This window comes from Manacus vitellinus, unplaced genomic scaffold (genome assembly GCF_001715985.3).
Source record: "Manacus vitellinus isolate BGI_N305 unplaced genomic scaffold, ASM171598v3 scaffold_23_pilon, whole genome shotgun sequence".
Classification (NCBI taxonomy): Eukaryota; Metazoa; Chordata; class Aves; order Passeriformes; family Pipridae; genus Manacus; species Manacus vitellinus.
In genome coordinates, this window is record NW_021939718.1 from 6,245,013 (window position 1) to 6,261,000 (window position 15,988).

Here is a 15,988-nt window from a genome sequence, read left to right on the forward strand (position 1 = left end):
TCTATCTCTCACTGACAGTGTGTCAGGAAATAGCCACTGCCATGTCTTGGCACAGCTTTCTGTTGAAAGGGTTCCTCTCTGAAAAGAAGCTTGGCATAAAACAAAATTGTGATCTTCAGACAAGCATAAGGACCTAAGACTGCAATAAGCATTACTGTGTCTCAACAGACACATAAAAGTTATTGCAATAGCATGAATTCTCTGTGTCCTACTAGAAATACCTGCAGCTTCCACTTCCAGAGAGGCAGGATCACAGCTCTGTGCAAAATGTACTTTTTATTAAGAGCAAAAGAACTGTTTGCCAGTCCTACCAATTACAACTCCTTCCCCCTCTCCATGGCAACTTCCCTATTAGTAGCATCACTCCGTATGCTATCTCTCAGTTTAAAAGTCATCAGACATGGTAAATACATAGCTTCTTTGTTGTCTTGCCAGATGGAAAGTCACTCTTTTGTGAGGGAGATACTGAAACACGTCTAGACTGACACAATTCGTGTAACCCTGCACAGCCATCAAAGATCGTAATTTTGTGCCAAATGATGATGCAGCCCAGGTCTGAACAGTCAGTCTAGTTATAGTGTTTTGCCTGCCATGGCCCTTACCTAGTACTGCCAGATCCTTCCTGGTCAATCATTTTAATGCTTATAAATGACCATCTAAATATATAAACAAAATACAACCCCACAGTGACAGAAGAGCTATCAGCAATTGGAAATACAAGGAGAGACTGCAGGAGGACTTCGACAGACAAAGTATTTCTAGCAAGGCCTAGGGAGAGAGAGAAGTTTCAGTCTTGCCTGTTTGGTCATTTTTCACAGAATGAAAGAAATTAGTGGAAGAAAAAGTAGTTATCTCACCATTATCACTGCCCTGCTAAAGCAAGATGGCATTCTTCCTGCCTCTCTAATCCTTTCTGCCACCTCTAATGCATTCACCTGCAGTAGTGCAAAACTGGTATGTACCTACTAAGTTACCAAACTCACACAAGTCATACACAGCTCTCCCTGCCCTGCCACAGCAGAACAAACCAGCAAGGAAAATACTGTTTTAAGGTCTCCCTAAGAGACTGTGTCATGTGTCTGATTTTGGGGTATTCAACCAGATCCTCTCATAAAACTGGTTTCTGGCACAACCATCAAGCTGTCAGTGCCAGGCCATGAGGCTGCTGGGAACACATTTTTTGCCCTCACAAGAATAAAGTATTTCCTGCCAACAAGCTTGTTTATGGATGTGCCAAACTCAAGAAAAAAGAGGCTTCATGTCTATTGAACCACTTCATCATTCCATTAAGAAAAGAGAAAGGGAAAAATAATACTGTTAAAGACTCTGACAGAAAGCATTTATGTTTGGCTGGAACATTAGTGAGCTTAGACTGCAATATCAGAAATTTATTAACCTAGATGTAACTTTTACAGCTCAGAACTTGCAGATAATTTACATTTCTACTAGTTAGCATAGCTATCATGACAAAGAAAAGTGATTTCTGTGAAAAGCTGGTAAGAGAGGTTTTAATGCTGAACACTATTGTAGGAAATCTTCAGTTGTACTAGAACAAATACATAATGGAACAGTAGATGAAGAACTGCTCCTGCCTTGAATTTCTGGTGATGGGCACTACCAGTGAAAACTTGATAAGCTTCACAACACACTTCTGGATTCCAGAAGATTCTCTCTGCAGATTCTCTGCAGAGAGAAGCCAGCCTATCTCTGTGGATGAGACTGTTCTGCTGCATGGCCATTTGCAGATTATGAACAAATAAATGTTTTCAAACTACACCAAAACTCAAACCTTAACTTTGTCCTGCTGTTTTATTTGGGTTTCACTCTGCTTCAATTAACTGAGAAGAACCTGACAATTTAGCAGCAACAGAGAACAGAATGGGAAAGCAGTAGAGGGGAGAGCTGCCAGGGCTTTAGTCTCTGTAAAGACTGTAAAGGATGAGGAGGGAACAGGATTGCTGATTGATATCACATGCTCTGACAAACATAAAGACTCAAAAGCAAATGGATTTTCGCCCCTATCCTTGCAGCTGTTGTCCCCTACACCAGTGTCTACTGCCTGGAGAGACAACAGGTAGGTCCAATCGCTGGATGTGTGCACACATTGTAACCAGTACTGAAACACTCCTGAACATTGGCATTTCAACACTGCCTCTAGACCACAGAGGGCGATACGTACTTGTTTTCACATTTCCCTCCTGTCCCCTGACAAACACAGATACTGGGCAAGATATTTTTATTTTGTATTCTGATCCTACTTCTTCGGCAGGTGAGGAAGGTAATCAGGGTAGCCAGCAGGATCTCTCCTGGTTCACACATAGTGTCAGGACTTGTTTTCCCATACAAGCAGGAAGAGTATTGAGGGACTGGCACATGTTAAATGCACGGAGTTAAGTTTGCTTCATTCCTAAAGATATCGCAACCACCTCAGACCATTCTGCACTGTTGTAGCACTTGTAGAGGAAAATGAACTTTGATTATTTTTTGGAACTCTTTAGTGGATCCATGATGGTATAAATTTCATTGTGATATTTGAGGGTCCATTTACTCAGAAGAGCAGTTAAGAACTGCTGGTATATTTTAGGACAGCTGTGGCTAAACAAGGTGCAGTAAGCTTTCTCCAGGTGCTACACAGATTTTGAGAGAAAGCTTCAGAATAAGGAGGACTAAGCATTCAGCTTGATCTGGGCTGACACACTGATTAAGGAGAAAAACACCCTGTCCACATAGCTTGCAGGAACTGTGTTTGAGCCCCATTGGCAGCAGCAATCACATTTAGTACAGTCATATTTCCATTACACTGAGAGTCTTCACAATTTATGTACAGTTTAATCTGATTATTTTTCTTCCCCATTTCTGCCTGACAAAGTGTACTCATGAGGCCTCTGGCTGGAAATCCATGCTAATCAAGTTAAGGGCCAGTAGATAAAGCAAAGTTGTTTTCTCTGTGTTGTCAGCAAACCACATTTCATGACTATACTGAAGCCTCTGCTAGCTAAGGTCATTGACATCATCTTGAAATCCAGGAGCAAGTAACAAGAGCAGGAAAAAGCCCCATCTTGAGTGAAGACAAAAAATGCTGGTGAAGCAGCTCACACCAGGGCTGCAATGTTGGGGGCAGGGGGGAGGCCAATGGCTTCTATGCAATGTTTATGTAAATTACTTTTTTATGGGTTTTATCCACCCACACACAAATGACAGTTTGGATTATTTTAACTGTGGAATTTTGTTTCCTGCATCATGAAAACTAAGTACTCAGCAACTGCCAGACTGCTAAGCAAATGGTATGAAATGTATTGATTCTGCAGTGGTAATGATCTTACATTTTTACATAATGCCTTCCAGGCTTAAGTGACCACAGCCACTCTATACATTGCACCTATGAAAAAAGCACCTCAGGAATAACAGCTGCCTGAAAGGACATTCCACCATTAAAGAGGGTGCAAACACCAGGAAAGCAAAATACACTCTTCCCAGCTTAAATTCTTAGTAGTATTTTGGAGGGGTTCTAAATATAAGAACCAGATTAGATATTAAGACAGCCATTTCTTGGAAAAGGTGGAACAAGTACTGAAACAACTATCAAAACAGTGAATGTCTTTGTCATGAAGTTTACCGCATAGCTGGTGCAGCAAAAACTGCTGCACAAACAAATATCTAGCTAATGTATAACTGTACTGAAAGCTTAGGCTTAAAACCTGGCTGTTGACAAAAGCAGTTTGTCAAGACATCAATTTTCTCTCCCATTGGAAAGCTAATGCTTCACACAATGTCATTTGTAATTGAACTGTGGCTCCACTTACATACTCAGAAAGAAAATGGAGCATCTGAGTCATCAAAATGCCTGCAATTCCCACTCCTATAACTCTTGCCCAAGTTCTAACCTGTGACCAACCTTCTTAACCAAAGATCACACCACAAATCTTCACTAAAGGTTTTCTGTACGCACACAAGAAAAATCATGTTTGTGTCTCACATTCTTTGCTGAAAACAATGACTACAGCCATTTTGAGGGTTTAATTTCTAAAATTCAACTGAATTTTAGAGAACCCCAAGGAGAATGGAGCTGAGCACCATGTGAAGACTTTCACCAGACTAAAGAAAACAGCAAAGAGAGGGGAACATTAGAAGACCTTCGATCATTTTCCTTCTCATGGGACAAATCTGTGATCACTCTTAAAATCACCTGAGGGTAAGAGCAAAGGCTCAGAACTAAGCCTTGCCCCAGGCCTACAGGACAAGTGGTGTCCCTGGTGAGGGAAGCTGCTTACCTCCTGAGTGCGTTTGTCAGCTCAGCAGTCAGTTCACTCTCGGTGTACGGTCTCAGCTCAGCAAGAGTTAATGGTGCTGCGGTGCCATCACTGCATTCCTGAGAAACCAGGAAACACCATCTAGTTTGAAAGTACTTACCATCTTAACTGGAAAATTCTGAAAACCACTTAGGTAACAGCTACTTGTAAAATGAAGGTGAAATAAACATCACAATATTACAGCAACATGGCAGTGTATCAACATACCAAGAAATAGACTAAATGGATTAACACTTCACAAATCCTCCTAAATGTTTCCTAAACCACCACAACTCATCAACTTGCAGAATTCTGCTAGTGTGCAAAACTGCTGGTGATTTCCCTATATTTCTTTTGACACTACACTTGAAACAAAGAACTGCTGGGATCAAAAAATTCAGATGATGCATTGCCAGAAACAAGTAAGAAAGACAATTATACACTAGCTCTGGATTTTGTTTTTGAACACATTACTGAGGCTTATCTGGGGACACAGCACTAAAATAAGAGGACCTAAGTTTTTCCAGGTATCTATTTCTTAACGCAAATTAATACAGTTAATGTAGAAGTCTGTTTATTTTGCATTATAATAAGAGGAGAAAAAGCCTTAATTCTCAAATTATTACAAATTGACTTGGAAAAAGAGACTGTCATTACAATGCTCTAACTGCTTCAAAGGAATGAGAGCTTATTTTTTCAAATTTTGTGTTTGGGGGAGGATGGCATTTTGCTTATACTCCATCCCTTCCACTGTTTCCAGTGAGTGGCAACAGGCAAGACACACGTTCGACCGCAGCAACTTGTATGTTTGGCAAGACTGGGCTTGTGGTAATCCTCCTCAAAACAACCTTCATTTTGCACAGGCTTAACAATAATTCTGCAAAGTCCTCATAAGTCACAGTATGGAAGGAATCGCCTAACAACTGGAGAAGAGAGAAAAGATCTACATATAGACAAAAGAGAAGAATTATTAACATGCTAAAGACTGATACAGGAAGGGGAGTGGTATAATTAATCATGTTTACGGCTTTGGAAACTTAGCTTGACTCCTGACCTTGCCCAGTTTGTCTTTGCTTCCACTGCTGGTTGAGCTGAGAGACCTCATTCTCTGCTCTTTTTGTTCTTCCACTTCAGATTTCAAGTGCTCAATGTGGACGAGGTAGGCCTGCTCCTGGGCCTCTCGAGTGCTCAGTTTCAATTCCAATGCCTTCTTCTCCTTCTCTAGCAGGTAAAGCTGTGCCTTGAGCTCTGCCATCTCCTCCTGTTGAAGAAACATTATCAGCATGCTGCTCATGGGACTACATACCTAAAGGAAGAAGAGGTTAAACAAGATTTTCATCCACTCCTATAACCCAAGTGTCCTTTTCATGGAGAACACTATCAGCACCCACATGCCTTTTTATAGTCACATAGCATATTTGTCAAAAGACTAGTACATCTTGAGTCTGAATATGATGAGCTGTGCCACTTCGGTATCAGCCTCAGAAATAAGCTCATAGCCACTGGTGTGTTGCTGAAACTAGACTATCAAGGATCTGAGAGAGTAGCCACAGCTGCTGAAATTTCTTTGGTTCTACTTTGCCCTTCAGAGACCACTTGCTTAAAACAAGAAGCGTATTACTTTCCTGTCAAAAACCTCCCTAAATTCCAGATTTCAGTTTCTTATTGATACATAAGAATTTATCTCATTAGAATGGAGGGGTTTGAGGGACTAGGACAACACACACAGGTAACATATTCCCACTCTGTAATACCAGCTTCTGTGGTAGAATGAGTTATGTCAATAAGAGCAACGTGGTATGGCACCATCAGATGTCCATTTTTAATTTCCCTTCTCTAGGAAACCAGAATACCCAAATATACACAACTTAAGTTTGACAAAATTGCACTCAATGATATTCTTCCATAAATATGATCCACAGAGAGAAGCTGAATTCTGAGAGCTCATTCTTGTGTGCAATTCTTCTGCCACTCTGATGTTTATGACAGGGCTGTCGCCTACTGTAACACAACAACTGATATTTGGGGACAGATCTCTGTTTTAACATCTGTCTGACAGTGGCTGGGCAGAAGTTTAAGAGCAGGGCATGAGTGCAATGACCCTTCTTTCAGCACATGCTCCCAGCCTCCCATGTAAGGCAGCTGATGGATATCCCGAACCAGAAGGATCTTTGTGTTTAAAAGCACTTCAGAAAAGTTTCTTCTACAAAATGCCTAGTTATTTTCTGAACCCAGAAAAACCCAGTATCCACAAAACCTTTAAAGAGATAGAACTAAAATGTCATTTACATTATGTGCTAAACAACACCAACAAACAAACAGAAGACTGCCAAAACCGAAAAAAGACTCCAACCTAGAATCATGTTCTCGCTGCTGAGCTTGTCTTGTGCTAGGTTTCCTCACTGATGACTACTGAGTTAAATGCAGACATTTTCTGTATTACCATTCAGTTCTAAACTTGTTCACTATGTAAACACCTCTCAAAAACAGAAGTTTCTTGTTCTGTGGCCAGCCTAGGAACAAGTCACTGTTTTTAATTTTTTTTAAACACAAATTTCGACTAACTCTTCATGTAGAAGAGAATCTATGACTGCCACCAAAAATTTGCTGTCTGGATTAAGTGTAACCAGAGTATGCAGGTGTATCACAGTTACAACCACCATAGGTAATCATCAGCTTATTCAGAATCACCAACAATGCAAAAATGAAATCCATACCTTAAAATCATCTGCTTGTTTGTGAACTGAAGGCTAGAAGCACAACCAGTTTCATTCAATGTGGTTTACACAAATTTAGTTGTTAGGCAAACTTACCATTAATTTCCTTTGTCAACAGTAAATACATAAATAATACTGATAAATAATGATAGGGATATTTAGTTATAGGAGTTGAACTGGATGGTCTGATATATTCAAGTGTATGTATTTAGCTTCTTAAGCCTCTATTTCTAAAGCCATTAATCTACTTAGCCTGCTTAGTGAAGGCTGAGAAGTAATTTGAATAGAGTATTTTGACACCTATATGAAAAAAAGATACTCTTGATAGAGGGCTATCTATGTAGTATGATGGTTATGACAGATCTTCCCTGGCTGGAAGCTGAAGCTAGGCAAATTCGGCCTAAAAATGAGGGACATCTATTTCCTAAAATAAAAAAGTGAATTTAACCACTACAACAATGAATTTGTGGAACTGATTTTTCTCGTCACCTAAAATTTTTAACTTATTTTAATTATATTTTAAGTTATTTTAATTTTAACATATTCAAGCTCAAAATAAACTTAAGGATCAACGGTTAACTCCTTTGTTTATGAAGACAGTAAGTTTAAATAATCATATATGAATTCACCAGTTTGCATCCTGTCCAAGAAGACATATCGTGCACTTCCCATATGTTTAGTTTTCTCATGTCAAAACAATGTGACTTGGAAGTAAAGAAGCAAAGACAAAGCAGGGGAAAAAGCAGGGGAAAAGTGGAAAAGCTCTCAACCAGTATCTTACAGAGGCTTTCAGGGAAGGAACAGGAAGGAAAGGTTGAAGCTAAAAATTAAAACTATAGTTGAGGATAGCAGTATGGACACATACAATCTGTGAGGCAGGGTGGCAACAGCTACGTGTTATAAGGGAAACTTCAAGGAATTCAGGTTTAGTTAGATTTTCCCCATGAAAATACATTTTCTAAAGACAGCATCTAAATTTAATTTAAATTAAAACACCACCTTTGTATATTTACTATACCCCTTTTCTTCTAATTACACGTTGTTGTGAAACATCTTGCAGTTTAACACATCTGAATGTATGTCTAAAGCACGAGTGGCATTTACAAAATGAAACCCTGAAGGAGCACGTAGCAAGTGGTCACTCTTCCAGATGATTGCAGAACACTTTAGTAATACATGCGAATTCACAAGCTTCAATTATAGTAGTTATTTCAGGACTAATTAATCGAATATTGAGGAATATTTTGTACTTGCAGTCATTAGAAAGAATTTCTTTACAGAGAGGGTAGTCAGACATTGGAATGGGCTGCCCAGGGAAGTAGTGGATTCTCCGTCCCTGGAGATTTTTTAAAAACAGACTGGATGTGGCACTTAGTGCCATGGTCTAGTAACCGCAGTGGTAGTGGATCAAGGGTTGGACTTGATCTCTGAGGTCCCTTCCAACCCAGCTGATTCTATGATTCTATGATTCTATATTGTAATTCTGAATTTGGGCAAAAACTTGAAAGAAAATTAAAAACTTTTGATTCAATATAATCAGAAACACCATGGAACTTTCAAAATCAGCATTTGTATCGGATGTGGTCATGTCAGAAGAACAAAACAGCAAAGAACTCAAATGTGGCAAGAAGTTCTAAAAATCATGAAAAGTCAGGACTCTAGGAGGATCACAGTACCCAAGTGGCATCTGCCAGCCATCAGAGGTAAAACAAACATCAGAGCAGATAAACGTCATGCTCTAGTTAACTGTATTTTACTATATAAATCTATAAGGGCATGAACTGCTGTAACAAAGGTGAACAACGGGATCCTTAACATTTTCCACAAACTGACTGAAGTCTCTTCAGTCATTATGAGCAACATTATCACCACCTGTACACAAAGGAGGAAAAATTACCAGTGTAGAAAGCTGAGACTTCTTATCTAGATTAAGTCCTTTGAAATGCAGAAATGCTGTAAACCAAGAATTATTTACAGCCATCAGAAGCAATCTCCTTGCTAACTGGGGCATGACAACAACTGACCTCAAAGCAAGACCGCTGAATGATGACAAACCACAGCCAAGAATATATTTGGAAACATGATTAATTATTGCTTGAAGCAAAGAACTGGATTTTACAGAAGTACTTGCAGACCACTGCGTCTTACACTCTGGACCAATAAAAAAATAATAAACATGGCAACAGAGAAACCACCCTCAAAACATCTTTTTAATCAATAATGAAGAACTACTGGTGTAAAGGCATTTTCAGATTGATGTAGAGATCAGTTTTTACTGGGAGTTATAAAAGGAAGGTGCCAAAAGATGCAGGAGAGATTCCAATACAGACACAAGTTTTGGGAAGACAGCACAGATCTTAAGATGCAGCAGTGCAGGAAATTACTGAGTAGCTCAGTCAGCTGTATCATCCTTGCTAAGAATGTGCAAGGGAGGGAAAAAATAAAAAGCTGATACACAATGAAGTCTTCTGCAGCACAGATGAGTCCATCTGCTTCAACTTAAATGAAACACCGTAAGGAAATTTAAATCCTCCATTTGTCTCAGAAGCAGGCAGATGCATATGCTATTCTGTATGAGGTACGTTTCAAATAACAAGACACAAAAAACATACTCAGAAAGCCAATACATCCATGAGTCCTGACTTTAGGTTCAACTATGTTATATTTTGCTAAACATATGAGCAAGGTATAATGTAGACCTGAGCAACAATCATGGATGCTAAAAAGTAACACATTCTCTGGCAACCAAAACATGCAGAGTGTAGCTGCGCCTTTTGTAATGCTTCATGCATAGAAGAGCTGCTGAGAACACAGCTGCGTTGGGCAGGACACATCTCCAGGATGAAGGACCACCGCCTCCCTAAGATCTTGCTTTACGGTGAACTTGCTATCGGCTGCTGCATGAGAGGAGCCCCAAAGAGGAGATACAAGGACTCCCTGAAACAACATCTCAGCCTTGGCCATATTGATCAACATAACTGGTCTACTCTGGCCTCCAATCGGGAGGTCTGGAGACACACCATCTATAACGCTGCTGCTTCTTTTGAGAACGCCCGCAGGATCACTCTCGAGGAGAAAAAACAACGCAGAAAGAATTGTGCCTTGCAGAATATACCACCTAAGGAGTCTTCCTGCTGTGCCTTTTGCAATCAGACTTGTTTATCTCGTATTGGCCTCATTAGCCACCAGCGTGCCTGTAACAAATGTGGATAGAGCCTTTCTCAAATCTTCATTCGCGAAGCCTAGCCATGATATGATGATATGCATAGAAGAAAGGCAGGAGTTTTCAATTTCTGAGCAGAAGATCACGAACCAACAAATGTGTTCCAAGCTTTGACAAACTTGAGTTTTCACCATGTCTCTTTCAGAAACCTAAGGTTTTCCCGCATTGTGAATTCCAGCAAAGTACAATTACAAGAACTTACAATGAATAACAGTACTGTCAGTTTCTCTGTACGGGAAAGGACTGAAGGTGACTTCAGCCACCTAGGTTTAACATGTATCTCTTCTGTTTGAAATCCACACAACTCAAAGAAGAAGACAGATTTCTTCTTCCAGGGGCAATTCCTGCAGTGAAAACCCAGTGTAATAGGTCCAACCAAAGGTTATGAACAGATGCCATATGTCAAAACCAAGTTAGATGATTGCTGAGTGAACAAAAGGATTACCAGTGCTCCAAACTGTACCAGAAATTATGATATGCAACTGCTGGTGTTTCTGCCAGTCAGGGAATGCGAGGGCACTAATCACAAGAGGTAGCTCTGCAGTTTGCCTTCACCAATCAATTTAAATGTAGAGGTAAGAACGGTGTACAAAAGATTTCAGGGAAGATCTGGACACAAAAGAGGAGAATGAAGCATGATATCTGAAATACACATCTAATTATCTACAAATGTCTTCCAGTACATCTTGCATGCTTTAGTTATGGGGAAAATATTGCTGTAGCCACATGTTCAAACAAGTAACATAACTTTAAATCTTCTGACAGGGAGCAAGCAATCTTTCTTCTGAACTGCAAATAATGAATGCATTATTGCAAACTTATATTTGTTATCATTGAAAGGCAGCACCACTAAGAATATAATTATCGTTACTAAGCTACCAGTTAGCCAGAAGGAGCACATCTGAATAAAAATCTAAAGTTTTAGAAGTTTATGAAACTATTAGGATTTGCTGTCCCACTTGATACCATCAGCTGACACATCTGCCATTAGTTGACTAAAATACTACTTGCTAAAATGCAGAAATTAAACTTATTTAAACTTAGCCAAACCAGACAAGTTCTGAATGCATACATACAGAATTGCCTTTGTTATGTTCCTATGTTTTAGTCCACCTCTCAAAGTCAATACAGAAGATAGACTTAAAATGATATAAGCTTTATACCTGGTCAACAAAAGTGAGGTTTTCTATATCACATCTTTAGAATTGGACATATAAACCAGAATTTTCTCCAAAACCCTGTAACTGAAGTCATTACACATCCTACTCTTTGCTCAGACTCTGAACTGTGCTACAGATTACAACACAGTGCCTAGAACATATCAGGACTTACATGACTGACAGAGAGTATTAGGGGTGACACCTTCTGACAGACCATTCTTCCTCCCACAGCTATATTAAAAGGAGGTGAATTTGTTCTGCTTCAGGTCACAAATATTCATGATGCACATTTGCAAGCTTGCAAGTGAAGTAATGAACTGTCTCTTGGGAAGTGCTGTATCATGTTTTTGGTCACCCTTGAGCAACTCAGCTGCCATATCTCTCAAACAGAACATCTGGTTTGTCAAGGAGAGCATTTCAAGTTTAGATCCACAGATGAAGTTCCTGCCTAATTCAAAACACACATAGCTCTTCAATGTTAATGCACTGCCTTCTGTCACTTTGTGACTACTGGATTTGCAGTCCAGATTATGTGTTTCAACAAAGTTACCCTTTATTACCCAGTGATCTCTACCCAAGCCTCCCACACATGACTGAGCATGTTCTGGAGCACAGGGGCATTGTCAGCAATTTTTAACCTCCTGGTTATAAATAAAATACCTTCATTGCCATAAGTTCCTGCATCAGGACTGCATTTTCCAGGTCTAGCCTCTGGCTGTCTCCGCGTGGCTTAACATCATAACTAAGGGGATCAATGTGGATGCTTTCCAGCTCCAGCATTGTCAGTTTCACTGCTGCCCTGTCATTTTTCAACTGCTGGATGTAATCCTTCAGCCGCTGCTCATCCTCCTTTGTAAATTCTGTATCACAGCTGCTTGCAGTTGAGCTGGTGGTACTGGAAAGAGAAAGAATGGTATTAGAAAAAACAACATTTGGAACAAAATCTCAATTTTTACATCAAACACTCTCCTGATACTTTACCAACACAACTGAGTCTTACTTAAAAGTTCACAGAAAGGACACATGTAGCATGGACTGGACATTGCAATGTTCGGAAGATGCAGAGGGGTGTGACAAATTCAGAAAAGAAATTAATTCTCTAAGCTGTATGAGAAAATCGAATCATGCGACAACTTCTCAGCAAAGCCAGATATTTAGTGATGTGTAACCGAATTGCTTTTTCTGAAATGGTGTCTTCTGGAAAAATCCTCTTTTTAAATTAAGAAAAAAAAGAGCAAAAAGCTTCTTAAGATTTCTTAGCAATAACCAAGCTTCTTTCTGCTGCTCTGATAATGAGTCTTCATCTTTTTTGGGAAGAAGCATCTGCTAAGAAAAAAGAATCGGCCTAGACCCAATTTATCTCTGCTGATGGCCAGTTATCACCTCAGATATTTTAATGGATACTTTCAGGAATCAACCTGAGCAAAACTCCACTGGCAGATGCCAGGAGATAGCATCTTTCAGCTCATTTTAAGGTGTACTCCTCAGTATACTGGCATTCCTTCAGGGCTGGAGGATTTTAAAGTCAACCCAGAGGTTAGCAGGAATTTTAAGAAAAAGTCATAATAAATGACTTGGTGAATCTTCTCCTATCTACAGGCACCAAAAAAAATGTCTGCCCATTACTCTGCCCCACAGATGTTTACATAGATTGCAGAAAAAGAGGATAATGGTGCTAAGAATTAGAGCAGTGGTGGCTCAGTGCTGCCCACCCACCTACGTGCATGCCAGTTCTGCAGGGGGCCGAGACTGATACAGCTGTAGCATTCCAGGGTTGAATATAGCTGCAATAACACTAAAAGGAAAATAAAATGCCGTGTTGTTTCACTCAAAGCTGCCTGCTGTCTCCTGAGGTCCTGTAATCAGCTGCTGGGTGAGGGATAAGTCATCCATTAACTCTGCCTGTCTGGAATGCTAGATGATCTCAGTTATCAGCAGGGGAATAAATCACTTTCTGTATCAAATTGCACTGCTGTTCAACATTTTTGTACTAAGAAAAAAAGTCCCACCCACCACACGCTGTGAGATCCAGAATGTTGTCCTAAAATACTGTGAATGTTAAAAAGGGGAAGCCTATCAACTCTTCTAGTTCTACTTCAGCTAAAGCTACATTGTTTTTAAAGTGCTTCAAATAATTGCCAATCTTCCCACAAATTCCAAGCACAGTCTTGGAGAAGATGGAGAATTGGCAGGTCTAAAAAGATTTCTCAAAATCTTTCCCCCTCATGAAATATCGCATTACAGCTCTTGACTACAGTTCTCTGTCAATTTCACATTATTCCTTCCTTTTCTGAGGGATAAGAGGTGCCTACCACAGTTGCCACAACTGTAAATTGGTCTTTGCTTTTGTTTTCATCCATTTCCACTTGCAGTGAAGATAAAAGCACTCAGTACCTACTTGCTTTACTGAGCCTAAAGATATCTCACTGAAGTAGATACTGATAGAAAAATTATGAGGATAGACAATGGGAAAAATAGGTAATTCTGTACTGAAGTCATGTTGCAAGTTTCCTCAGCATCCAAAGACAGTAATTGCACAGCTTTTCTGGATTAAATGTAAAACAGCTGTTGTTGGAGTAAGGACAGCTTTCAAAGTCTACACAGGCTTCAAATATGGGAGCACAAAGACCTCACCTCAGTTTTTGGTTGCAAAGGAAAGAGAACCTAGCTCTCTTGCTGAAACCTGAGCAGAAAAATGCTGGAAGTCTATTGTTATGTTGAGCTTGACTTCATACTCACTGCATAGTCACAGATTTTGGCCCTTAAGGACCCACAGCTATGCACACATATTTTAGGGAAGTGCGGTCCAAACTAAGGAAGGCAGTCTGGGCTGTTGCCAGGGATATTCAGGCTGCTTTTACTTCAGTCCTGGCTGACTGCCTGCAGCCAAGTTGGCTCCTCTGGTGAATTGCTAGCAAGCTGCTCTTTTAATTTTTGTTTCTTTTTTTTAAGAAGTTGAGGGGAGCTTACTGAGGAACCTGTCTCAGCTAGCACACAAAGGGGTTAGAACCCTCCCTCTCCCCCACAGCATTTAGCAGCAAGCCCCCATCCAGAAGACTGGGAGCAGCTGGGCACAAAGCCCACTGTGGGCTGTTGTAAAAAGGAGGCTTCACGATGAGGGACAGAAACAACACTGCAGTGTTTCTGAGCTCCCATGGCAGCTCTTCCAGGGTTTGTTCCCCCTAAAGCCCCACCACACAGCTCTCCACAGCCACAATGCTAGTCCATTGCTGCTCTGTGTAAGGGATGATAGCTGGTGTGCATATCCTGAATTTCAGATATCACCCTCCCTTCTGACAGCAATCAGGACAAAGAAAAACATTTATAGGATAATGCATCCATCCAAAAATCACAGGAAACTGTTGCAAAAGATGTGCAGTTTCTCATTTCTCCAGTGTGTAGGTAAGGACAGAAAAAGGATCACAATTTCATCACAGCTAGAGGGAATACAACATCAATCTGCTCACTCTCACTGCTATTGTATTCAGAAAAAGCAAAGAGAAATATTCTTCACACTTGCTTCATCCCTCGAGTCTTTTACAATGATGTCATGCCTGGATGATGTCAAATTAATTTTCATATACAATTTATGGAAAATATGTGGGCTGGTATAGCATAACGTGCAGTCTTATTTGCTGGCATGCATGTGTGTGTATAAAACGCAGTGGATGGATACAAAGGAGGCTTTCAACAGTGCTTGTCTGTGAGTAATTTCTGTACACTACAAAAATTTGTCTACAAATCCCTATATAAGCATCATTTTGTCTGTTAAAAATCAAGTCAATAAATAAATAAGCAATTCAGCAATTGAGTGGATAATACGAAAGCTGACAGAAGTAAGAAAACACTTAAGATAACGAACTTGCTTGAATGTCTGTACACAATCTAGCCCTTTAAAGAAAGCACTTGGTACACAGTATATACGTTGCTTGAGATCTGGAACAGCACAATGCCAAAAGATATTAACTTCCTGAGAAACCAACAAATACTTCAACCAGGCAAATGGCAAACAACAGTCTATTTGGCTAGAATTACCTTTGGTAAACTACCCTGCTTCCTTCTGAGACTGCTTCAGTGCAGCAATAAAGTGTTGCACAGATAACACTGAGATATCTCTTTGGATATTTCTAAAGAACTTATTTGCACGCTTCAGCCAAGATAATCTTGTCTGTCAGTGTCTTATCTGATATCTGAGATAATTCTGATGAGATATATATTCCTACAGTTGACTGAGTGCAGATATTCTGTGACACTGCATAATACTGAAGAGATCTGCCTTTGTGTATAAGAGACCAGATCTCTCCCTCCATGAATCCAGTTGTAAGCTTGGGCTTGCTAGTGTAGCAGATAATAAAATACACCTTTTTCAGTGTTACAACTGGACTTCTTCTCTTTTGGTTCCTTCTAAAGGTGTAATCAGTCAAACCTTTTTGGCAATATACGTTCTATAGTTAGCTTCTGTCCATTTAAAACAATTACAACTTCCAACTACACTGCAAACTGATTTCTATTTTCAAAAACTGAATTGGCAACATTATTGCAGTGCTGTTGCCAGTCAAATGAATTTAGATGCTCTTTCACTGCATTTATTTTCATTTC

General features: G+C 39.9%; 1 protein-coding gene across 4 annotated transcripts in view; it reads right to left on the reverse strand.

Annotated features, from left to right (window-relative positions):
- Positions 1-15,988, reverse strand: part of MCC (MCC regulator of WNT signaling pathway) — a 189,837-nt gene that overhangs the window by 11,976 nt on the left and 161,873 nt on the right. For 2 of the 4 annotated variants that reach the window (XM_018072900.2, XM_018072902.2), the window contains 3 exons: positions 12,050-12,284; positions 5,344-5,595; positions 4,272-4,369 (listed from right to left, as the gene is read on the reverse strand). In XM_018072900.2, coding sequence (XP_017928389.1) covers positions 4,272-4,369; positions 5,344-5,595; positions 12,050-12,284 — 585 coding nt within the window. The remainder of the gene's footprint in view (positions 1-4,271; positions 4,370-5,343; positions 5,596-12,049; positions 12,285-15,988) is intronic. The other 2 variants (XM_018072901.2, XM_008921437.3) reach the window with 1 other exon arrangement.